This window comes from Vipera ursinii, assembly GCF_947247035.1.
Source record: "Vipera ursinii genome assembly, chromosome: 2".
Taxonomy (NCBI): Eukaryota; Metazoa; Chordata; class Lepidosauria; order Squamata; family Viperidae; genus Vipera; species Vipera ursinii.
Window position 1 is genome coordinate 275887901 of NC_139513.1, and position 26863 is coordinate 275914763.

A 26863-nucleotide genomic window follows, 5' to 3' on the forward strand; every position below is an offset into this window, starting at 1 on the left:
CTCAAGATAAGACTATGTCAAAGTTGTATTTAGCTAATGTTAAGATACATGTTTCACATGCCAAAAATCCCTAAGTATATTTTTAGCGTCTCTAGTTAAAAATGCATTATTTTAGTTATAAAGGGTACAGAGATGTCCTTCAAAACAACTTCTCAGAACAGCTTATGACAAAATAGTTACAAGTGATGCTTGAGAACCTCCAAGGATTCTACTAGCCTAATGGATAAAAAACTGGCACAAGGCAGCTTATGATGCCACTATTCATTAGCACGTCGAAAAAATGAAGCAAGGTTAAATTATCATCAATACAGGTAATCAGTCACCTGTATAATTCCACCCTTTAGTGGAAAAGCCTGGATGAGACTAAACCATTCCTCATCTCTCCACCAAACTTACCTCATAAGGTTAACATGAAGACAGAATATAGGGAGATGAGGAAATTGGGCTTGCTGCCTTGAACTCTTCAGGGAAAAGTGAGGTAAAAATGGAATATATAAAACATGTGTCAGTGAGAACCGAAAACCCCAACTTCAGATGTATTATTAAGACAGCCTTAGGAAGTAGAACAGAACATGTTTTGTTTTGAAAAGTTGTCCAAGTACTAACCTGGGCAGCTGAGAGGTGGAAAGAGGCAGATCCGGTAAAGGAATTTTCTACAATAAACCAGCTGTTAAGATAAACTGCACTACTGACTCAGATGTCAAATCACAAAACACAAGACTGCTACATTTCAAGGCTGGCTGCAATTCTATTTCTGAAGAGGGAGCTGTGGGGTGTGGAAGAGAAAGGCTAGGGACAAAGAACACCTGCTGTGTGGGAATTTAATATCACTCAGTTCCATCTTGCTTATTCACAAGAAAAGTCATCACGTGTAGTAAGAAAAAAGCCAGACAGACCAAAGTCCCTTGAAAATTCAATTCTTATTCTCCTTTTTGGTTTCATATGAAAACTCCATAATTTGGAAAACCCATAAATTATTGTCTGCCTATTATTGAATTTCAAAAAGAGAATGTTTACCAATGCAGGAACATCACTGGTTTAGTCTGAAATATAAAGTTTACATAGATAGCGTTTAGAAAATTCCAAACTTTTTAGTTCTGCGGACTATTTATGTTTTCCCCTACATTTTCCTTTATTTAATAACTAGGCCGTCACACAAGAGATTTGAAATCCATGTTTATTTGCAAAATGCACAAAATCAATGGTCAGCAGAAAGCCCTCAGAATGCTTTCTACTTTAATGCAAGTAAACTATGGTAGATTAGCTTTCTGTAGAAACAGTCAGAAGCTATGAAAAGTTTTAGCTTAAATTAGCTACTTGCTATATTTATTGCCTAAAACTTTGATCACACAGAAATGGTGTCTGCAATGTCTCTGGTTTGCAATTTTAGCCTTTTGATGGTAAATTTCAGATGTTCTTTTATTACTTCAGTGACAACCCATTAGCCATGTTCATATGAGTACAGAGTACAGAGAAGAGCAACAAAGATGATTGGGGGACGGGAGGCTAAAACATATAGGGAACGGTTGCTGGAATTGGGTATGTGTAGTTTAATGAAGAGAAGGGTGAGGGGTGACATGATAGCAGTGTTCCAATATCTCAGGGGCTGCCACAAAGAAGAAGGAGTCAAGCTATTCTCCAAAGCACCTGAAAGCAGGACAAGAAGCAATGGATGGAAACTAGTCAAGGAGAGAAGCAACCTAGAACTAAGGAGAAACTTCCTGACAGTTAGAACAACTAACCAGTGGAACAACCTGCCTCCAGAAGTGGTGAATGCTCCAACACTGGAAGTTTTTAAGAAGAGACTGGACAGCCATTTGTCTGAAATGGTATAGGGATTCCTGCCTTAGCAGGGGGTTGGACTAGATGACCTCCAAGGTCCCTTCCAACAACTTCTTCTTCTTCTTCTTCTTCTTCTTCTTCTTCTTCTTCTTCTTCTTCTTCTTATTATTATTATTATTATTATTATTATTATTATTATTATTATTATTATTATTATTATTATTAGGCATTTTAAAATGTTTGTAGCTTAATAAATCAAAGCATGAATGGGTAGCAGCCTGATGCACACAGCCTGCTGTTCCAACTTTACTTGTCCTTAGTTTTATCTACTTTTACAAAAGTAGAAATGAAGAAGTGAATGAGTTGTATATAGGAGCCTGAAGCTCATTTCCTTTAAGGATTTGAAGATAATATCACTTTCAGATGCCTTTTTCCATTCTAAGCATACCCAGGTTGCTCAAACTCTCTTCATAAGCATTAGCTTGCAATCTCATTTTAAAAGTCAGATAAAGCACAACTCAATTCATGTTGTTTAATATTGCTATTTTATAAGACATCCACTCTCTCACTGTCTATTCAACATTATCATTTCATTATGATGTTGTGAATTGTCTACGTCTTTATACATAAATCTGATAATACATTACATAGTGCACTACATTCTATTCATACATTTTAATTTGGAGAAAGGACTTTAGCCACAGGACCAAATGATCATTTGTGCCAAAACCAAGACCATCTTTACAATTGGCACAATTTAGAAAGTGTGAAAAGGATTACAGGGTGGACTTAAAGCTAATGTCAAAGAGCTAGTACTCCTTCTTGGAAAATTCAGTCTGATACTAGAACCACTTAATGGTAACGGTACATAGGTCATCTTAGATTCTTTCAAGGTACAGGTAAGTATCAGCCTTATCTATTACAAATAATTTATTTAGGCAATAAGAGACAGCCTGAAATCTGATTCCCCTACACCTACCTTATTCATTTGCTCCAAATGCTTAGCCCCAATTCCTGCGTAATTTTTAACTAAAGAACTGCCTTGGTCAATCAATTTAACTCATACAGAGGCAAGTACTAAAGTTATCACTACAGGGTAACTTCTAACTTAAGTTCACCCCCTGCTGGCCACAAATATAGGGAAAAAATAGCTACTAATTGACTTTCTGCCGCTTCCCTATTCAAAATACAAAAAATGACTTTTCCTCCTAACTACCTGGTATACTTATTATCAAAAGCGTGACATGTCCTTTAGCTAAACGGCATTAGGAACAACTGAGAGTTATTATCACTAATCCTTCTCCTCAGTCCTCAGATTCAAAGGCTAAATCAATCAATAATACATGTGCCACAGATGGGATTCAGAAATAGTCCAACTATAGGATTAAGTCAATGACATTTTAAAACCTTTTAAATGATAGCTATAAAAATAGAAAGCAGGTAAAACACTTTTCCTTCTCAGGAAAAGTGACTTTTGTTACTGGGCAGCCCCATGACCTTGCACAGGGCAACGACCTTCTGGGACGTTCGCAGTCGGTGTTGGCAGGGGGGCAGAGATCGACCTTGAGACCTCTCATTTGTGGAGTTCCTCAGGGATCGGTTCTCTCGCCTCTCCTGTTCAACATCTATATGAAGCCGCTGGGTGAGATCATTCGTGGTTTCGGAGTTGGGTATCATCAATATGCTGATGATACCCAGCTTTTTATTTCGACCCCAAACCACCCCAGTGATGCCCTCGACGTGATGTCCCACTGCCTGGAGGTCTGGATGGGGAGGAACAGGCTTCGACTCAACCCTGACAAGACTGAGTGGCTGTTCGTGCCGGCATCCCGGGAAATTCCAATTATTCCATCTTTGGCCATGGGGGGTGAGCTATTACCCCCCGTAGATAGGGCTCGCAACTTGGGGGTCCTTCTAGATTCACAGCTCTCTTTGGAAGAGCATATTGGAGCTGTGACTAGGGGGGCCTTTGCCCAGGTTCGCCTGGTGCGCCAGTTGCGGCCCTATCTAGACCGGGATGCCTTGCGTACAGTCACTCATGCGCTCGTGACTTCTCGTCTAGACTACTGTAATGCTCTCTACATGGGGCTGCCCTTGAGGTCCACCCGGAGACTTCAACTGGTGCAGAATGCAGCCGCGCGAGTTGTCTTGGGGGTTTCCCGATACTCCCATGTTACACCTTTGCTCCGCGAGCTGCATTGGCTACCTGTTGCTCTCCGGGTGAGGTTCAAGGTGTTAGTGATGACTTACAAAGCCCTTCATGGCATGGGTCCGGATTACCTACGGCAACACCTGCGGCCGGCGTCAACTTCCCTCCGTCCAGTGCACTCCCACAGAGAGGGCCTCCTCAGGGTGCCGCCGATCAAAGAATGCCGATTGGTGGCCCCCAGGGGGAGAGCGTTCTCTGTGGGCGCGCCAGACCTTTGGAACCGCTTACCGGTCGAGCTCCGGATGGCCCCCGACCTTCGCTCCATCCGGCGCGATCTCAAAACCTTCTTTTTCGAACAAGCTGGCCTGGTCTGACAGGATGGGGTTGGGTTTTTATAAATAGTTTTAATTTTAATATGTATTAATTATTACGGGCATAATGGTTTAATCACTTTTTAATTTTTGTATTCTGTTTTTTATTATGTATTGCCCTGTTCACCGCCCTGAGTCCTTCGGGAGAAGGGCGGTATACAAATTAAATTATTAAAATTAAATTATTAAATTGGAGGGACTTAAGGAAGGAAAGACTTTGATCCAGGACTAAGGGTTGGGGTGGTAAAAAAAATACAGGGGGAAAAAGACCGGTTTACCAATTCTCTAATGCTTAGCAGTTACAGGTCTTATTGCAACCTGCTAGACAGAAGCTGTTCACGTACCCTCATTGTATAGGCAGTGAGAGCTTCTTTCAGCATTTTTATTCATTACTGGGCAGAATTTACACATTTACACAGCAGTAGTAAAGAAATGGACTTTCAGTTAAACAGACCTCACATCAATACTAGCATAGCCTTTCATAGACAAAAGTTTTATATTTTCCACGTTTCTTCACAGCATACAAAGCCTGATTTAACTGTTGAAATGATTTGGAATCAGAAGGCTTTACTATCACTTTTGTTATAAATCACTAGGAAGGTTTAGAACCATACAATAGAAAAACATGAGAACCAAGACAAATCAATAAACATTTTTTCCTAAACCACATTATCAGGTAGGAATGTTATTTGATTTCACGACAATTCAGCTGCTGCCAGATTGAATGGCCCATATGCTTTAGGTACATAAGAACTTAACAAGCTATGGAGCTGGTATGATAGGATTTATGGAGGTATTACTTTCAGGGTGCAATGACAATGAAATCTTAAACGCCACATCCTGGTCTTATTACAAACATGGAGATTAGCATGAAGGATGCTCCTGCTTTCACTCACATAACAATCTCAAGGTCCCAAAGGTGCTTTTTCAAAGGTGACTGAACTTTCTTTGTTTTTGCTTGAAGACATTTTGCTTCACATACAAGAAATTTCTTCAGTTCTGACTGAAAAAAAATCAGTCAGAACTGAAGAAGCTTCTTGGATGAGAAGAGAACATCTTCAAGCAAAAACAAAAGGAGTCTGGTTGCCTTTGGAAAAGCACTTTTGGGATAACCATGACCTGGATGACTGAGAATCGACAACAATCTGAAGAGATACAATACTCTTCTATTGTTCAAACTAAGATGTGAGTTCCTATAAATAACAAGAGACAGCTTACTTGGGAATTTCATGAATTACTCATCTCCAGCACACGTGTGACTTAATTCAAAACTACCGATACACACACACACACAAACGCACATTAATTTGAGTTTAAAAAATTTAAAAAGAGAAAAAATCCTTAGAGAATATGGATCTGTATTTTCCAATCTAAGCATCTGCTTATAAGTATTTTATTATTTTATTCACTTATCAAATAAATATTTGCCTTATAATTAATAACTGCCTTATTTATAAATAAATAATTATGGTGATTCAGAGAATATAGTGCCAATATAAACAGGTGGCTGATGGGGTAAGAAGACCTTGTCCCCGTCCCATCTGGCTCTTAGCTTTCTCAGTTCGGTTTTGGTACAGCACTTAATAATATTTGAACTCTGTGTTGTTTCAATCTTTTAATCTTTGACCAATTTTTTACAACCTGTAAGCCACCCAGAGACAACTTATGAGGGAGATGGGTGACATTAAATAATTAAATAAGTAAAACATATATATATCAGGCTCAGAAGGCAGCGTCAATACAGGAGGATAACATACTACTGTATCCTTAGTAGACTAAATTTTATTTATTTATTTATTTATTTTAATTCCATTTATATCCCGCCCTTCTCCGAAGACTCAGGGCGGCTTACAAGCTCTTCTTCTCCCTATTGTGGAGTAGATTTGTACTCCACAGTGGATAATCTGTTTGGCTAATGGAGGCAGTTACAGTGATGGAATCACTGAGTTCCTTCCATTAGGCAAAAGAGCAGACAAAATACCTTATGGGCTTGGAGATACTGTATCTTTCTGCAGTGGCACTGAAATAGAGACATTGCTATTATGGTTACTATATATTTTACAACCATACTGGGTATCTTTTAAAAACACATCTCTATTGTATTTAGTTGTTAATTTATTAGAAAATACCTGCAACTTCTCCTCAGTGCAAAATAACATCAGCAACAAAAGCAATTATGTTTGTTTTGTATGACTGTGAATACTTATACTTGTCACCCCCTAATTTGCCTTTGGCATAATAAACGGCATTCATTTGATCAGCACTTCCTCATTTGTTTTTCATTGCTTTTAAAACAAACACTCAAAACTATAGTTATACTTTTAAAATATTGATTGTTCTTCAGAACAAAACACACGTCTCATAGATTATTGGCTATAGTAATAACAGTGCATTATTTCCTCAGGCATTAAATATATCGCCTGAAAGAATACAGTGAATTTGTTTCTATTAGCCACTCAGAAAACAAACTGCCAAGAAAAACAGAGACTTAGGGAATAACCCTGGAGTTCCTATTCTTGAAGGTGATGAAAACCAGAAATCTTTGTGAGACCAGTTCTCTCTCTAAAAACATAAAGGCTGTTAATATTACACAACATATGACTACCACCACCCAGCAGTCAGCATATGTAAGAGCATTTGTTGTAAACAATTCAGTACCAAGAAACTAACACGTAGCCAAAAAGAAAATGGATGACGTAAAAAATAACTGAGAAAGATTGAAGCAACTAATGGAAACATATAAATCAAACATTCAGTTTTATATATTTATGTTTTTAGTTAAAAGGAAACAGAAAAGGTCTTATCACCATCACTAGGATGAATACAGAAATAAAAATCTTTAGTTCTGTCAAGATGAATTCCAATGACTGCCAACAGTTGAAGAAATGGGATGGATACAGACATTGCAACTCATTTCATGACTACTGTAAGTTGTAGATACAATACTGTGCAACTTGTGATCAATGGCATTCGCTGTTAGGTTGCTATGAAATGTATCATTGCATTTAGTCATAACTAAGACTTAAAATGGTTAAGTAAACATTCATCTCATGTAATGCTGGAGTATCACAACCAAATATATGAATTTCTAGAAAAACCTGAGAGATTGCTTAATTTTCTAAAGGGAGGTGGCACACACAAAATTCCCCCTCCCCAATTTCAAAATGCCAGATTGATTTGGTATGAGGTTTAGGATAGTTAGAGCATCACAGAACTGAGAAATTCCCTTCTGAATGATATAATGAGAGCCAGATAACTTTTTCTTCTTGTGAATTTAAAGAAAGTTTACAAATCTCAAATAAATCATATTTACTGTGCCTTGGATGCCGTTTAAGAGCTCCTTAATTATCATATGTCTAGGAGAGGTCTTTCACATTTCTTACAAAACCAACTGAAATATTTTTATGAAATCGTACCTTTAACTTTACCTCACTTGGTAAAAAGGCTGCTAAGAAATTAGTAATTTTTCCTCTAACCAATGTAAGATATTGTGTTACGAAATATTAAAATATTGATAGAAAGTCTATGAACTCTTTAGAATTATCTGTAACTTGGCAGTACTATATGTTCAGCAAAGTCATCTACATAGCTGAAGAGATTCAGATTAATAAAATCAATTAAAAAAACCTTGCAATTGTCTTTATTGAATACCAACATTCACTGTCTTTTTGGAAAAAGTGTTATGAAGCTCTGGAATAATCAGTGTCCTGAGGATGTAGGTAATAAGAAGCCTCTACTTTAGCCACACTTTTCAGGGCAGTCCAAAAGGCAGAGATGGGGTGGGAGATAATCTGGGGGAAGTTGCAGTGCCCCAACTTGCACACGTCCTGTGCCGGGTCTCCAAGCCACCTCTCCCTTGCAGCACCCCAGCACTCCTTACCTAGGATCCCTTCCATTTAACAATCCATAATTCTCAGTTCTCCTTCATGGATTACTGCCTTGTCGTGGCGAAGGGGCTTGCATAATTCAATGAAGCTATGAGCTATGCCGTGCTATGACGGACAGGTCATAGCAGAGAGTTCTGACAAAACGTGATCCACTGGAGAAGGAAATGGCAACCCACTCCAGTATCTTTGCCATGAAAACCCTATGGACAATACCAAAAGGCAAAACGATATGACGCTGGAAGATGAGCCCCTCAGGTCGGAAGGCGTCCAATATGCTACTGGGGAAGAGCAGAGGGCTAGTACTAGTAGCGCCAGAAAGAATGAAGTGACTGGGCCAAAGCCGAAAGGACGCTCAGCTGTGGATGTGTCTGGTGGTGAAAGGAAAGTCCGATGCTGTAGATTTTTTCTCCATAGGAACCTGGAATGTAAGATCCATGAATCAAGGCAAGCTGGACATGTCAAACAAGAGATAACAAGACTGAACATCGACATCTTAGGTATCAGCGAACTAAAATGGACAGGAATGGGTGAATTTAATTCAGATGACTATCAGGTATACTACTGCGGGCAAGAATCCCTCAGTCGAAATGGAGTAGCCTTCATAGTCAATAAAAGAGTAGGAAAAGCAATACTGGGATACAATCCTCAAAATGACAGAATTATCTCAGTTCGAGATAGCCGAAAGAAATATCAACAACCTAAGATATGCAGATGATACCACTCTAATGGCAGAAAGTGAAGAAGAACTAAAGAGCCTCTTGTTGCGGGTGAAGAAGGAGAGTGCAAAACTTGGGTTGAAACTTAACATTAAAAAAACCAAGATCATGGCATCCGGCCCTCTCAATTCCTGGCAAATAGATGGGGGGAAAATGGAGGTAGTGACAGATTTTATTTTCCTGGGCTCCAAGATCAGTGCAGATGGAGACTGTAGTCAAGAAATTAAAAGACGCTTGCTCCTCGGGAGGAAAGCCATAGCAAATCTAGACAGCACACTAAAAAGCAGAGACATCACCCTGTCAACAAAAGTGCGTATAGTCAAGGCTATGGTCTTCCCAGTTGCAATGTATGGCAGTGAAACCTGGACCATAAAAAAGGCTGAGCGCCAAAGAATTGAGGCCTTTGAACTCTGGTGCTGGAGAAGACTCCTGCGAGTCCCTTGGACTGCAAGGCGATCAAACCGGTCAGTCCTAGAGGAGATCAACCCTGACTGCTCTTTAGAAGGCCAGATCCTGAAGCTAAAACTCAAATACTTTGGCCACCTAATGAGAAGGAAGGACTCACTGGAGAAGAGCCTAATGCTGGGAAAGGTTGAGGGCAAGAGAAGAAGGGGACGACAGAGAATGAGGTGGCTGGATGGAGTCACTGAAGCAGGAGGCGTGAGTTTAAATGGACTCCAGAAGATGGTAGAGGACAGGAAGGCCTGGAGGAACGTTGTCCATAGGGTTGCGATGGGTCGGACACGACTTCGCAGCTAACAACAACAACAAATTCTCAGTTAATGATGGCACCTGGGAATTCCAGGATTGAGGTTGTTAAAAAATGGGGTAACATATTTATTTATTTATTTATTTATTTATTTATTTATTTATTTATTAAATTTACTGGCTGCCCATCTTACCACAGGGTAGCTCTATAAGGCTTACAATTACATCTAAGCTAAAACATAAATACTTAAAAACAAACATTAAAACCAAAGACACATGGAGAGGGCAGGAGGCGGAGTGGGGTGGGGGGCAGATGGAATCTGTTACTGCTCAATCAAGCAGCTCCATTGCACTGTTTCCCCACTGAAAAGATAGGAGGGTTGGGGCCAACCTCACATAGGGGGGACAGGATGTTCGAGAGGGCAGGAGTAACACAAAGAAGGCCCTCCTTCTGGACCCTGCCAATTGGAATAATTGGGCTGATAGGACTCTGCCAGCACGAATGGTACGGGCCAATCTCAGTGGGGTGAGATGATCCCTCAAATAACCTGGACCCTTGCCATGAAGGCCTTTGAAGGTGATCACCAACACTTTGAATTGCACCCAGAATCAGACTGGTAACCAATGCAGCTTGCGGAGCAGTGGTGTTAGAGGGGCCATTCTTGAGACACTCAAAAACTGCCTGCATTGCTGCACTCTGCACCTGCTGTAGCTTCCAAATGCTGTTCAGGGGTAGCCCCATATAGAGCACATGGCAGTAGTCTAGTCATGAGATGACTAGGGACTGAACGACTGAGCGCAGAGAACATGATGTCTTGTTTTACAACCACATTGCTTAGCAATGGAAATTCTGATCCCAACTGAGGTTGTAAGTTGAAGACTATCTGTATACCATATTCTTTTAAGATCTATCTGCCCAAGTCAAATAAAAGGAAGTAGTATTGGTAAAGCTATATGAATTCAATTCATAATAGTGTTTCAAGTTTCTTTTAGAGAACTTACGCTACGTTTTCTTTTTACTTTCACAGAGAAAGAATAATTACCTTGCTTTAAACCTTTTAGTTTGTTGGAGATTTATGAGTGCTGAATTTTATATATAACATATTTTACTCAATTAATCATTTCTGAAGCAATTTCTATTTGTATAAGAGTTCAGGAGATACTATCCCTAAGACTGAAGATTTGCATTAAGAAATCTGAATATGTTCAACTATCAAATAAGATCCATCTAATTAAGACATACTCTAGTTGGGCAATGTGCTTGAACAAAAATCAGTATGTCACAGTGTATATATAGCATGGGGAAAAATCTCAAGTCCTGGTAGCTGGATGTGAAATTGTATCTGTGCCTTCTTTTGCAAACAGGCTGATTCTGTGTGGCTGGCTTGGTCCCACTGATTGTATCTTCAAGTTGGTATTGTTTAGTGATTTATATAGTGATTACATAGACAGATTTTCTCCAAGAAGACCTGTCCCCATATCCATATCCAATCGTCGGCAGGATTACACAACCTTCTATTTATTTGGCCAAACAAATAAACATTTGCAACTTGGAAAACAACAATAACTTCTACCTTCCAAGAACTTTACATACAGTGAAAGAGTGCTTGGAAAACCCGTTGTTAAAGTACAGCTAATATTTGAGGAAGTTTTCACTTCAATTAGCATGAAAAGTAATTCTGTCATTCTGACAAATTACTCCTGTTAATCTATAAAATGTCTGGTACTGCACTGCTGCACTTTAAGTCCTAACTTCTGGCAAGTGAACACTTGTGTCTTAAAGCCAGCAGTGAATTGCTTCAAATATTTTTTTTATTACGTAAGGCAATTTGGTGTTTTGGGGAATATAACAATATATCCATTTATGTCACCATTTACATAAGTTTTAGACAATTAAGCATGGTAGAAAATTCAGCATGAAATGAACCCATATTTGGTATAATACTAAACGTATTTAAAAAAAAAAGGAGAGGTTGGGCATTTATTTATTTTTTTTCAATGTCAAAAGCTATCTTCCAAGAAAAAAACAACTAAGTTTTAAATTGATGGAATGGTAACATTCTTAAATGCTTGTAACCCTAAGTGACCAAAATGATTAGTTCGAAACTTAATGGGTTTTGAAATGTTAAGTATTTTCTGCTGAGAACAGAACATTCGTAATATCTTATTGGGCTTAGAAACAACAACAAATCCTCCAGACACATTTGATTTTGTTATTGTTTTAATTGGGTAAACATCAATCACTTTAAGTTCCTATCATGGAAGTTTTAAATAATTGGTCATTCAGACCTAAAAACAAGTACTCAGTGATGGAAAACTCCTGTCTGAAGCATTTCAAGCAAACTTAATACACTTTTCTTTTGTGCCCTTGGAATTGTGTATTTCAGAAGGTACCAGTACTTCAAAATTAAAATGAACTACAGGCAGTCCTCGCCTTATAGCCACAATTAAGCCCAAAATTTCTGTTGCTAAGTGAGAAAGTTGTTAAGTGAATTTTGCTCCATTTTATAACCTGTCTTGCCACAATTGTTAAGTGAATCACTGCACTTGTTCATTTAGGAACATGGTTGTTAAGTGAATCTGGCTTCCCATTGACTTTGCATATGAGAAAGTCGCAAAAGGTGACCACATGAACCCAGGACACTGCAACCGTCATAAATATGAGTCAGTTGCCAAGTGTCTGAATTTTGATCATGTGATCATGGGGATGCTTCAGTGGCCAAAAGTATGAAAAATGGTCACTTTTTTCCAGTGCCATTTTAACTTTGAACAGTCACTAAATGAACTGTTGTATGTTGAGGACTATCTGTACTCTACTGAAGCTAAATGGAGGAGTCATTTGTAATAGTGTGGCAAACCATAATTTAAATATATAAATTGGCATAATATCTAATTTTCAAATCTACTGTACAATCTAAAACAGAAGCAGAAATCACAGTCAGAGTAAAGGTATATTATCTGAAACCTGAGGACTACAATGCACATCCCCCTGAAACCTTGGCTCTGGCTTCCACATGCTCTCCAAAAACTTTCCACCAAGTAGATCAGGGGTGTCCAACCTTGATGGCTGGGGAATTCTGGGAGTTGAAGTCGACAACATGCAGATCTGGTTAGAATCTAACTAGAAATCCTAGGGCTGCAGACCAGAGGCATGGTGAGATCTATACCAGGGATGTCAAACTCATAATGTCACATGATGTGTTGCAACATATTGTGACTTTTTTCCCATTGCCACCAATGGAGTGGGCGTGGTTTTAGCATGGTGCATCTGGCCTGTGGGCCGGCAGTTTGACATCCCTGATCTATATAGTTCAAGTCCTATCACTCTGAGACAGAGTGAGCTCCTGTCACATGCCTCAGCTTCTGCCAACCCAGCAGTTTGAAAGCATGTAAATGCAAGTCGATAAATAGGTCCCCGTCAGTAAGAAGGTTAATAGCTTTCCATGTTTTGCCATATGCTTTGAGCTGTGGAGTGATGTCATATTGGCCACATGACCATGGAAACATCTTCGGACAGGACTGGCTCAATGGCTTAAAGAAGTGGAGATGAGCACCACTAATACAACTAGCAGAATAACACCCACAGGGACTCCTTTACGAATGCAGCTGGGCATGTTAATTGAAAGCCAAGATCTTTAATCCTAAAAAGGTCACATGTCTTATTTTAGAGCAATCATTTCTATTAATAATAATTACTGGATATTATTCTGCTTCTAAGAACTACATCATGGAAAAAGAAGCTAAGCAAAAACAACATAGATAACAGTTCTTAACCATGACTAGCCTTTATATTTGCTGTTAAATATGAACTGAGCTCCCCAAATCAGGAGATATATAACCTATGAAGATTTCATGAATTAGCTTCAGAGATAATTAGTATCCTTTAGCATGATAAAGAGAATAGACCCAGTTGGTAAGCATCTTAAATTCTGCAAAGTAGAAAGTCTACTCTGTGAATACTTGAAAAATTACTTACCCATCATTGGAACATGTTAAAAATTCCTCTTTTATTTTTGGATGCCAACAGCCTGAATTAAGCATTGCTGTGTGTCCCTAGGATAAGGAGCAAAAGGTGTGAATATAATACATGATAAATTACATTTAACATTTGATGAAACAAATTATTTGTTCACTTCTTTTCTAAATACTGCAACAAGCAAACATAATTATTATCCAATTTCCTGTAGCAACACAGTGGCTCGCAGAGTTAGGATGCTGGTCTGACCAGCAGCAAGCTCTCGTTCGAGACATGAGTGCTGCCAAGGGGTGGGGTGAGCTCCCATCCTTTGCTCCAACTCCTCTCCATGTCCTGCTGGGGACATGAAGGGAGCCCCCAACTGGGCATTCCTGGGCAACAGTGATGTCATCATTCAATCCTTTCAACCCAAAGCACTTTGGTGCTCCCGACATGAGTGTAGTAGTAGTCAAAACAACTTTACCTGTTTGCTTTATTTAAAATTTATATATTTTAGAAAAATATGCTTTGTATTTTTCAACAAATGCTACAATATTTCACAAGAAATGAGGGAAAAAATCTCTAAAATTACATTATTCAAGCTCTAAATTTACCTACCTACCTTAGTGTTTGCCATGTCTACAATATACTGGTCCCCCTTCACACACTCCATCACAGGAAAGCCATCTCTGTCAAGGACCTTAGCTTGAGAATTACCCGCAACAACAAGAATGACATCTCCAGTGCTGCTGTACTGCAAAGACTTTATCTGGTGACTGAAAAGTTATGGAACCGAAGTTAAATACTAACAATTAAATGCAAAATTGCCAAGTCCGCACTTACAAAATAAAAAATGGCAGAATATTTTATGCTACATCGTTTTGGGAGGATATGAAATATTTCCAAGTCAAATAATAATTGACAGATACGTTTTTAGTAGATGTACAGCAATTTCTGATCCTTTTTTCTCCAAATTTATTTATTTATTTATTTATTTATAATGAGACTTGTATGCCGCCCTATCTCCCGAAGGACTCAGGGTGGCTAACAACAATAAAATACAAATAAATACAAATATTAAAAAAGAATTAAATTGTGTCAAAGTCCCACTAAAACCAATAAAAACATTTAAAATCATAATTAAAAACCCTATTATCATCAGTCCAGGTCGGCCTGTTGGAAAAGATATGTCTTAAGGTCACGGCGAAAGGACCGAAGGTCTGGGGCCATCCGGAGCTCTCGGGGGAGTTGATTCCACCAAGCAGGTGCCCCAACAGAGAAGGCCCTCCCCCTGGGGGTCGCCAGCCGCCATTGTCTGACCGACGGCACCCTGAAAAGGCCCTCTCTGTGTGAGTGCACAGGGTGATGGGAAAACGTTCCTGGCAGCAGACGGTCCTGCAAATATCCCGGGCCTAAGCCATGTAGGGCTTTATAGGTAAGAACCAGCACCTTGAATCTCACACGGAGGGCAACCGGTAGCCAATGCAGCTCATGCAGGAGGGGTGTAATATGGGAGTATCGGGATGCTCCCATCACAACCCACGCGGCCGCATTCTGCACCAGCTGAAGCCTCCGGGTGGTCTTCAAGGGCAGCCCCATGTAGAGCATTGCAGTAATCTACCCGGGAGGTGACGAGTGCATAAGTGACCGTACGTAAAGCATCTCGGTCCAGATAGGGTCGCAACTGGCGCACCAGGCGAACCTGTGCAAATGCCCCCCTGGCCACGACTCCAACATGATCTTCTAAACTGAGTCGTGCATCCAGGAGGACGCCTAAGTTGCTTAGTCCTTGCTTAGTGACTGCTTCATTTAGGGATCATTTAACAATTATAATGGAAAAGTGACTTTTATGACCAATCCTTGCATTTATAACATTAGCACGTCTGTAATGCAAAAGAAAGTTGAAATAAGATCATAAGCACATTTGCTGTTTCATTAAGCAACCATTTCACTTTAACGACTGAGTTGCCTGTTCCAATTGTGGTTGCTAAATGGGTATCTTTAACCTTCCCTTTCCTGCTCTTTTCCACAAGTCAGAAAATGGTGCTATCGATGTGATTCATCTTAATCTCATAAGCAACCAACTTAATATCAATTATTTACATCAGACTTTCCAATGCAATATCTTCTAGGTATTGTTGAGCTACTATTGCAACCCATTTATAGAGCATCACTTTTTAAGTATTCTATATTTCCTCTTAAAACTATTTGTGATCTTAACCCCATTAAGATTTCAATAACTATTGTTTTTGAGAACTTCTCATTTCTAGATGTTAAGGTAAGAAACTTTGAGTTTTATGATCTAAAAATGTAAATATGTGAGAAAGAATAGCACAAGTTCAGTGGTCATTTTACATATTTCTGAGTCCTTTTATCTCAAAGGTATTGGCCCACACATTATTCTAGTAAGTTATTAATATATTTGGGGGAAAGCATCATGACATACCATTCACATGGCTGCAGAGACCTAAAAGCTTGAAGAGATGCATCCATTCCAGCAAAATCCCAAAACTTAATGTCATAGTCATAGCCTCCAGTTATCAAACGGGCACCCGATGGATCCAATCCTAAAGCAGAGACCTATAAAGCAAGAAGTGAAAATGAATGGTGAACCCACTTGTCATATGTGTGTGTGTATGTGTGTGTGTGTGTGTGTGTGTGTGTAGGTCTTGGCGTATTAGGGTCTTTTCCCGTGTAAGATTGATAGCGTCTTGACGACGTTTCGACGAGGTCCCACTCGTCATATTCAGGCTGGTGTCTTCGGCTTCGTGCTTATGCACGAAGCTGAAGACACCAGCCTGAAGATGACGAGTGGGACCTCGTCGAAACGTCGCCAAGACACTATCAATCTTACATGGGAAAAGACCCGAATATGCCAAGACCTACATACCTGTACCCGTGAAAATCTACGAAAACATACACACACACACATGTATATGTATATACATAAATACAATACATACAAGAATATGTGCATATATATATATGTTTTATGTGTGGTTTAAATGTGTTTTTCATAGAAAAGTTAGTTTTAGTACACATAACTGTTCAACTGAAATGCATACATTTGAAGTTTAGAATTTATTCCTTTTCTCCTAAATTAGCCAGTTAACTGGATTCTTAGGAATTTCTACTCTATGTGTGATGAAATCTGGATGCAATTTCTTCTACTTTTTTTTCACAGGACTCATTTTCTTCCCAGGGTCAACATATTCTATCCTAAACCTATTTAAATTGTATTGGGCAGATCTAAGAAAGGGAGATATCAAGTTGCTTACTGTTTTTGTACCATGGTGGAGGGTAATTTCATGTGAGTCAGGAATCTTCTTCACAGGATCCTAAGAAAAATAAAATTGTTTAGAATACTATTTAAGTATGTATATAACATCTATACAGGGAGTGCAGAATTATTAGGCAAATGAGTATTTTGACCACATCATCCTCTTTATGCATGTTGTCTTACTCCAAGCTGTATAGGCTCGAAAGCCTACTACCAATTAAGCATATTAGGTGATGTGCATCTCTGTAATGAGAAGAGGTGTGGTCTAATGACATCAACACCCTGTATCAGGTGTGCATAATTATTAGGCAACTTCCTTTCCTTTGGCAAAATGGGTCAAAAGAAGGACTTGACAGGCTCAGAAAAGTCAAAAATAGTGAGATATCTTGCAGAGGGATGCAGCACTCTTAAAATTGCAAAGCTTCTGAAGCGTGATCATCGAACAATCAAGCGTTTCATTCAAAATAGTCAACAGGGTCGCAAGAAGCGTGTGGAGAAACCAAGGCGCAAAATAACTGCCCATGAACTGAGAAAAGTCAAGCGTGCAGCTGCCAAGATGCCACTTGCCACCAGTTTGGCCATATTTCAGAGCTGCAACATCACTGGAGTGCCCAAAAGCACAAGGTGTGCAATACTCAGAGACATGGCCAAGGTAAGAAAGGCTGAAAGACGACCACCACTGAACAAGACACACAAGCTGAAACGTCAAGACTGGGCCAAGAAATATCTCAAGACTGATTTTTCTAAGGTTTTATGGACTGATGAAATGAGAGTGAGTCTTGATGGGCCAGATGGATGGGCCCGTGGCTGGATTGGTAAAGGGCAGAGAGCTCCAGTCCGACTCAGACGCCAGCAAGGTGGAGGTGGAGTACTGGTTTGGGCTGGTATCATCAAAGATGAGCTTGTGGGGCCTTTTCGGGTTGAGGATGGAGTCAAGCTCAACTCCCAGTCCTACTGCCAGTTTCTGGAAGACACCTTCTTCAAGCAGTGGTACAGGAAGAAGTCTGCATCCTTCAAGAAAAACATGATTTTCATGCAGGACAATGCTCCATCACACGCGTCCAAGTACTCCACAGCGTGGCTGGCAAGAAAGGGTATAAAAGAAGGAAATCTAATGACATGGCCTCCTTGTTCACCTGATCTGAACCCCATTGAGAACCTGTGGTCCATCATCAAATGTGAGATTTACAAGGAGGGAAAACAGTACACCTCTCTGAACAGTGTCTGGGAGGCTGTGGTTGCTGCTGCACGCAATGTTGATGGTGAACAGATCAAAACACTGACAGAATCCATGGATGGCAGGCTTTTGAGTGTCCTTGCAAAGAAAGGTGGCTATACAGGGAGTGCAGAATTATTAAGCAAATCAGTATTTTGACCACATCATCCTCTTTATGCATGTTGTCTTACTCCAAGCTGTATAGGCTCGAAAGCCTACTACCAATTAAGCATATTAGGTGATGTGCAACTCTGTAATGAGAAGGGGTGTGGTCTAATGACATCAACACCCTGTATCAGGTGTGCATAATTATTAGGCAACTTCCTTTCCTTTGGCAAAATGGGTCAAAAGAAGGACTTGACAGGCTCAGAAAAGTCAAAAATAGTGAGATATCTTGCAGAGGGATGCAGCACTCTTAAAATTGCAAAGCTTCTGAAGCGTGATCATCGAACAATCAAGCGTTTCATTCAAAATAGTCAACAGGGTCTCAAGAAGCGTGTGGAGAAACCAAGGGGCAAAATAACTGCCCATGAACTGAGAAAAGTCAAGCGTGCAGCTGCCAAGATGCCACTTGCCACCAGTTTGGCCATATTTCAGAGCTGCAACATCACTGGAGTGCCCAAAAGCACAAGGTGTGCAATACTCAGAGACATGGCCAAGGTAAGAAAGGCTGAAAGATGACCACCACTGAACAAGACACACAAGCGGAAACGTCAAGACTGGGCCAAGAAATATCTCAAGACTGATTTTTCTAAGGTTTTATGGACTGATGAAATGAGAGTGAGTCTTGATGGGCCAGATGGATGGGCCCGTGGCTGGATTGGTAAAGGGCAGAGAGCTCCAGTCCGACTCAGACGCCAGCAAGGTGGAGGTGGAGTACTGGTTTGGGCTGGTATCATCAAAGATGAGCTTGTGGGGCCTTTTCGGGTTGAGGATGGAGTCAAGCTCAACTCCCAGTCCTACTGCCAGTTTCTGGAAGACACCTTCTTCAAGCAGTGGTACAGGAAGAAGTCTGCATCCTTCAAGAAAAACATGATTTTCATGCAGGACAATGCTCCATCACACGCGTCCAAGTACTCCACAGCGTGGCTGGCAAGAAAGGGTATAAAAGAAGAAAATCTAATGACATGGCCTCCTTGTTCAACTGATCTGAACCCCATTGAGAACCTGTGGTCCATCATCAAATGTGAGATTTACAAGGAGGGAAAACAGTACACCTCTCTGAACAGTGTCTGGGAGGCTGTGGTTGCTGCTGCACGCAATGTTGATGGTGAACAGATCAAAACACTGACAGAATCCATGGATGGCAGGCTTTTGAGTGTCCTTGCAAAGAAAGGTGGCTATATTGGTCACTGATTTGTTTTTGTTATGTTTTTGAATGTCAGAAATGTATATTTGTGAATGTTGAGATGTTATATTGGTTTCACTGGTAAAAATAAATAATTGAAATGGGTATATATTTGTTTTTTGTTAAGTTGCCTAATAATTATGCACAGTAATAGTCACCTGCACACACAGATATCCCCCTAAAATAGCTATAACTAAAAACAAACTAAAAACTACTTCCAAAAATATTCAGCTTTGATATTAATGAGTTTTTTGGGTTCATTGAGAACATGGTTGTTGTTCAATAATAAAATTAATCCTCAAAAATACAACTTGCCTAATAATTCTGCACTCCCTGTATTGGTCACTGATTTGTTTTTGTTATGTTTTTGAATGTCAGAAATGTATATTTGTGAATGTTGAGATGTTATATTGGTTTCACTGGTAAAAATAAATAATTGAAATGGGTATATATTTGTTTTTTGTTAAGTTGCCTAATAATTATGCACAGTAAGTCACCTGCACACACAGATATCCCCCTAAAATAGCTGTAACTAAAAACAAACTAAAAACTACTTCCAAAAATATTCAGCTTTGATATTAATGAGTTTTTTGGGTTCATTGAGAACATGGTTGTTGTTCAATAATAAAATTAATCCTCGGCTTCCGGTGGCGTTGCGGTGCCGAAGACAGCCTTCCCGGGCTGCCCGCGGCTCAGCTGTTTGTTTTTTCGCCCGTAACAGCGTCGAACAGCTGTTCGGGCGAAATTGAAGCCCCCTCCTCGGGAGAAGAGGAGGGGGTGAGGCCCCAGGTAGGGGTAGAGCTCTCCGAGGCCGCCTGAGCTTGGAGCTTGGGCGGCTGAAGGATTGAACTCCCCCGTAGCCTGGGTTGCTCCCAGCTGGCCGGCGTGTCTGCTCTGAACTTTCTGGAGCGGAGCCAGGCGTCTGCGAACCATCCCTGCCTGAAGAAAGGACTATGATTTAAAGGAGCAGGCAGAGCGGTACAAGAGATAAAGGTGAAGAGGCTTATTTTAATATACTCTCTAACTACTTGAACTTTTTAAACTCTAAGTGAAAGTGCGTCATATTTGAGGATTAAAAGATGGCGGCGAAACCTCCCCCTAAAACTCTTCGGAGTGGTGGATCCTCGCCAGTGCAACAATCATCTTTACAGGCGTTGCACCCTTCTGAAGCGCTGACAGCGAAGGAGTTTCGAGATGCTGTGGATAAACTTTTGGACTCAATTAATCAATCAATGGCTGATAAATTTGCGCAGATGGAGGAGAAATTGGAGAAACTGGAGGAGAGAATGGAAGAGAGGATGGAACAGAAGCTCAGCGTGATGAAGGTAGACATTTTGTCTTCAGTGCATAAAGTGGCGGAATGTGTGGAAGAATTAGATGAAAAGATGGATGATTTGGATCAAAGGAATGCTATATTAGAAGTCAAAGTAAGAGAGAATGAAAATGTAAGAGATAAACTGGAGAAGGACTTAAGTTTAGCCCAATTTTACCAGATGCAGTTTGCTGTCAGAATCAGAGGTTTAAAAGAGGATACTAAAGAAGACTTGAAGCAGCTGATCTCTGAGGCTTTTGAAGAAGTATTAAACCTGCCAGCATCTGAAATAAGAGCAGCTATGGATAAAGTGTTTCGGGTGAATTCATGGATTGCCAGACAGAGGAAGTTGCCTAGAGATGTGGTGGTTTATTTTGCAAAAAGAGAGATCAGAGATCAAATTATACAAGCTGCCTATGATGTTAAAGTGGTGATTGCTGAACAAGAAGTTTTGGTTTTAAAAGAAATTCCTCCAAGGATTTTAAGGGGAAGGAAGGATTATACATTCCTCGTGCATGAGCTCAAGCAAAGAGATATAAGGTTCAGATGGGAGATTCCTCAGGGGCTGATGGTGATGCATGAAGGTAAAAGGTACCGGTTGATTACTGTGAAGCAAGCGCGTGATTTTTACAACAATGTTTTAAAAGCAACTCCATTAACGCTCCTGGAAGCTGGGAAAGGATCTGGAGAAGAAGAACAACAAGAGGAGGAAACGGAGGAAAGTGGAGTGGGAGGAGATCAAGTTGCAACTTCTTTGGATGATCCTAGAGAGCAAAGAGTGACGCGTGCTGCTTTAAAACGAGCAAAGAAAATAATAGAACAAGATCAACAAAAGTCTTCAGTTTCTTCGCAACGTACATACAGTCAAGCTGTGGGAGGAGCTCGGCCTAAAGAAGTTAGTCCTATCAAGGCTGTGGTCCATGGGCTTCTGGAGAATATTCATGGCAACTAAATTCTTAACTTGGAATGTTAATGGACTGAATTCACCGCAGAAGAGGAAGAAAGTTTTTCAATATTTAAAGCAATTTAAGATAGACGTTATATGTTTGCAAGAAACGCATATTAGAGTTTTGGATCAAAAGTATTTATTGAACGCGAGACTGGGTACGCATTTTGTTGCCTCTGCAGAGAATAAGAAAAATGGAGTAGTTGTTTATGTTAAAAGTGCTCTAACAGCAGATTTAATTGAAGCAGATAAGCATGGAAGATATGTTATGATTGAGCTGCTGTTAGAAGGTAAAAAGATGCTTCTAGTTGGACTATATGCACCTAACCAACAACAAGCTGATTTTTTTAGCTTACTTCATACAAAGCTTACCCAGTTGGATTATAAATCTTTTATTTTTATGGGAGATTGGAATGGTGTTCTGGATGTACACTTGGATAAAGCTGGAGCTTTTAAGCGTGTTCCAAGCCACGCCAGATTGCCTAAAACTTTTTTTGAATTGAAGGATGATTTGGAATTACGAGATATCTGGCGTGAGAGGCACCTGCAGGAGAAGGATTATACTTTTTACTCTGACAGACACCAATCTTTCTCAAGGATTGATTTTATTTTGTTGACTAATGACTTCTTTTTGAGAACTAAAAAAGTGAAGATATGTGCAAGAACTATTTCAGACCACAGTCCAGTTTGGTTGGAGATTGATAAGGAGAAAAGAGATAGGCGCTCGTGGCGCCTAAATGAGAACTTGTTTAGAGATCAGAAAAATGTGGAAGAATGTAAACAGCGGATGAAGGATTTTTTCGAGATTAATATGAATAAGGGTACCTCGATGGATATGGTTTGGGATGCTAGTAAGGCCTATATGAGAGGGGTGTTGATATATATGAATAATAGACGTAGACGTGTAATGGAAACTAGAAGGAAAGAACTGGAGAATGAAATAAAGGAAAAAGAAAGGGTTTTGATTTTGAATCCAGGGGACGTGAAGATTAAAGAGGCTATTAGGCTGTTAAGAGGACAATTTGATAAATTAATGGCAGACCAAGTGGCAACCAATCTGCGGTTTGCTAGGCATAATACTTTTTGCAACGCTAATAAACCAGGCAGATGGTTAGCCTATAGACTGAGGAAGAAACAAAGGGCCTCTAACATAGACAAGATTGAATATAAAGGAAGGGTTGTGTTTCAACAGAATCTGATTAAGGATGCTTTTGTGGATTTTTATTCGAAATTATATACCAAAGAGGAAATTGAGGTAAAAGACATTGATAAATATTTGGAGAATGCTAATATTCCGGTCCTTACGCAAGCACAAAGAGAGGGGATTAACCAACTGATCACAGAAGAAGAAATCCTTACAGCAATTAAGGATTTGAAGGTTGATAAGGCGCCCGGTACGGATGGCTTGTCTGCTGCCTTTTATAAAAATTTACAATTTGAGATGATAAAACCGTTAAAGGAACTGTTCCAGACAATCCAGAGGGGGGGAAAGGTGCCACCGTCTTGGAGAACAGCTTTTATCTCATTGATTCCGAAGGAAGATCAGGATGCTACTCAAGTTAAAAATTACAGACCGATTTCGCTTTTAAATACAGATTATAAGATATTTGCTAAGGTTTTGGCTAATAGACTGATGAGGGTTCTGCAACAGGTGATTCATGGGGATCAAACGGGGTTTATTAGTGGTAGGCAAATGAAAAATAATGTTAGACATATAGTTGATGTGTTAGAGTTTTTGGAAAGACACAACCAGATCTCTGCAGCGCTAATCTTTTTAGATGCTGAAAAGGCTTTTGATCAATTGAATTGGCAATTTCTGTTGAGAATGTTAGATAAAATGGATTTTGGGGAAAATTTCTTGCAGCCGATTAGGGCATTATATCAAAAGCAAACTGCCCGAATCATAGTTAACAATAGCTTGACGGCAGTATGTAATATTGAGAAGGGTACAAGGCAAGGATGTCCGTTATCGCCCTTGCTATTTGTATTAACTTTAGAGATATTATTGAACAAGATTCGGAATTTGGAAAAAATTAAGGGGATAATTAAGTTGGAGATCAAGATTATAGATTGAGAGCATTTGCAGATGATCTGGTTGTTACAGTGACCCAGCCAGAGAATTCTGTTGTGGACCTGATAGAGATAATAACACAATATGGGAAGGTTTCTGGATTTAAAGTAAATGTACAGAAAACTAAAATTTTGGCTAGAAACATGACAGTTTCACAGAAGGCCTTCTTGGAAGGATTAACTGGATTTGAGATTGTTAAAAGGGTTAAATATTTGGGGGTAATTTTGTCGCCCTCGAATACAAAGCTATATAAAAATAATTACGAAAAATTGTGGGGGAAAATTCAAAAAGAATTGGAGAGTTGGCAAAAATTGCAATTGACTTTGTTGGGACGGATTGCAGCAGTGAAAATGAATGTCCTGCCCAAATTTTTATTTTTATTTCAAATGATACCGATTCTTAAGAAAGATTCTAACTTGGAGGAATGGCAGCGTGGTATCAATAAATTTGTGTGGGCAGGGAAAAAGCCACGAGTTAAACTTAAGATTATGCAGGATATTCGTGAGAGAGGTGGCCTTAAATTGCCTAATTTCAAATTATATTATGAAGCTGCTGCATTAGTAGGAATAAGTGATTGGATTAACTTGACGCAATCGAGGTTATTAAATCTTGAGGGCCATGATTTGTTGTTTGGCTGGCATGCATATTTGTTGTATGATAAGAAGGTAGGTACCGTGTTTAGGACGCATATTCTAAGACAGGCATTGCTGAGAGTTTGGAAGAAGTATAGACATAAGCTAAGTTGTAAGATACCATTGTGGGCAATTCCAAAACACGCAATAGAAAATATACATGCTGGTTTCAAACACGATGAGACTACCTACAAGGAAATTTTAAGTTTAGAAAGGAATGTTTGGTGTTTGAAATCATATAGCTTCTTGCGAGAAGAGAAGGTTGTACAAACATGGTTTCAATATACTCAGCTACGGGCCAGGTGGAAAGAAGACCAGAAAATTGGATTTGCAACGATTGATGAAAATTTGATAAAGCAAATTAGACATCAGGGACCTGCACACATTAAACGGATATATCTTGCACTGATTGAGATTGATTCAGAAACAGAGCTTGTTAAGGACTGTATGATAAAATGGGCCCAAAATATCCAGGAAGTTATTACTATGGATATGTGGGAGAAGATTTGGGTGAGGAATGTGAAATTTACTCAAGCTCAAAACTTAAGAGAGAATTTTTATAAGATGTTTTATAGATGGCATTTAGATCCTAAAAAACTTGCAAGTATGTACCCGAATTATCAGCCTAAGTGTTGGAGGTGCGGGGCTGAAGATGCAACATATTTTCACATATGGTGGACATGTAAAAAGGTTAAGGCCTTTTGGATTAAAATCTGGTGGAATATACAGAAGATTTTTAAAAGAAGGATAAAGTTTTGTCCGCAATTTTTTTTGTTGGGAATAATTGTTGATGCTACAGTGGTGGACTCTAAGTTGATGCTGAATTTAATTACGGCAGCAAGACTTTTGATAGGACAATATTGGAAGAAAGAGGAGCTGCCGACCATAGAAGAATGGACTTTAAAGGTTTCCGACCTGGCAGAGATGGCGAAGATATCGGCTTATTTGAAAGATCACTCGCAAGAACGTTATATTATGGAATGGAGAAAGTGGATTGAGTTTATCCAGAATAAGTATAGGGTTAAGAAGTTTTATCTAGCATTTGAATAAGTCTTCTTTCGTGTTTTTTCTTTTCTTTTCCAATTCTCTTTTTTATATATATTTAATAATGTTAAGTTTTGTTTGTTCTTATACAAGTTAGAGGGTGATGGATTTTAGAATTTATGGTTGTTAGTATATGGTTGCTTATGATTGTTTTTATATATATATACCTTGTATTTAGCTCTGGGAAGTCCGGGGGGGGGAGGAGGGTGGGGGGGAGGTACGGGGAGGGAAGAGGGAGGGGGGAGCTGGGGAGGGGAGGGTTGGGGGGGATGGGGGTTTTTAATGGAAAATTGTATTGTAAAACTTTTCAATAAAACAATAATAAAATTAATCCTCAAAAATACAACTTGCCTAATAATTCTGCACTCCCTGTATAACCACAATAACTCTAGAAAGGGAGAAAGGAAGAATTATAGCAGGAAAAATCCTCTTCCATTTGCTAAGAAGCAAGTTCCACAGATTTTGTGTAGTGGTTAGAATGAAGTATTGCAGGCTAACTTTGCCCAAAGCCAGAAGTTCAATCCTGACCGGCTCAAGGTTGACTCTTCTTCAATTTGCTCATACATTTTTGTTTGGTTTCTGACTCATATTTTACTGGCGACTCTTTTTGCTCTATGTTTTTTAAGTTCAGTCAAGTACCTTGGTTTTTTGAAATTCCTTTGGATCTATGCTATTTATTTATGACAGGTGAATTTTTGTCAAAGAAGGAATCAAATACTCTACTACAATTTCAACCACTCCCCGAGAACTTCCACCCTATAATGCATATAATTTCAAAGTTAGAATCCTATTTCTTATTTTTCAGCTAAGTATCTAAATGGTCTCAAAAGGATGCATCTAAAGAAGACAAAGAATAAAGGTACTAGCCCAAAAGTACTTTGCCATGTCCATTTTACCATCCGTGACTCACTAAAATCCCAAGTCAATTACAAGGGTCAGGAAAACTTTTGGAGAAAAATAATACGGAATATCAGAAGCTGAGATAAACAGGCCACCTAAGTTGTTTAAAGTATCTCTAATTGGTTCTTCCTTAATGCAGCCAATTATACTGCCAATTTTAGAACTATCTGCCAGCCTGTGTCCAGCAGTGTGAGCCAAGCTCGGTCTAAGTCTCATTAATTGATAAAAAGGATTTAAAAGAACTGTTTATTGTATCATGTTTTCATAGAGTTGTTTCTATTTTACTTTAGAATAATGTAGTAAACTGGTAAATATAGTAAACTGGTAAATCAAAAAACACATGAGCCATAACACTTTTAATTTAAAGGAGTAAAGTTTAGCCCACCAATTTATCCATCTTCAGTACAGTGACTATAGGATGACAATATCTGCAAATGGGTGATTAGCACAAGAAACATTTACATGTTTTAGTGCCAGGAACAACTGAGAATGTGGAGGAAACCAAGAAAAACGTTAAGGGGCAAATGAAAGGAAATGGGAAAAGAG

The 26863-nt window shown here is 39.4% G+C and overlaps 1 protein-coding gene across 1 annotated transcript in view; it reads right to left on the reverse strand.

The window, feature by feature from the left end:
* The window catches only part of WDR70 (WD repeat domain 70), a 117874-nt gene that overhangs the window by 65961 nt on the left and 25050 nt on the right, over positions 1–26863 (reverse strand). The window contains exons 6-10 of the mRNA XM_083353526.1: positions 16847–16906; positions 16015–16148; positions 14191–14344; positions 13590–13666; positions 8463–8607 (exon numbers count right to left, since the gene is read on the reverse strand). Coding sequence (XP_083209652.1) covers positions 8463–8607; positions 13590–13666; positions 14191–14344; positions 16015–16148; positions 16847–16906 — 570 coding nt within the window. The remainder of the gene's footprint in view (positions 1–8462; positions 8608–13589; positions 13667–14190; positions 14345–16014; positions 16149–16846; positions 16907–26863) is intronic.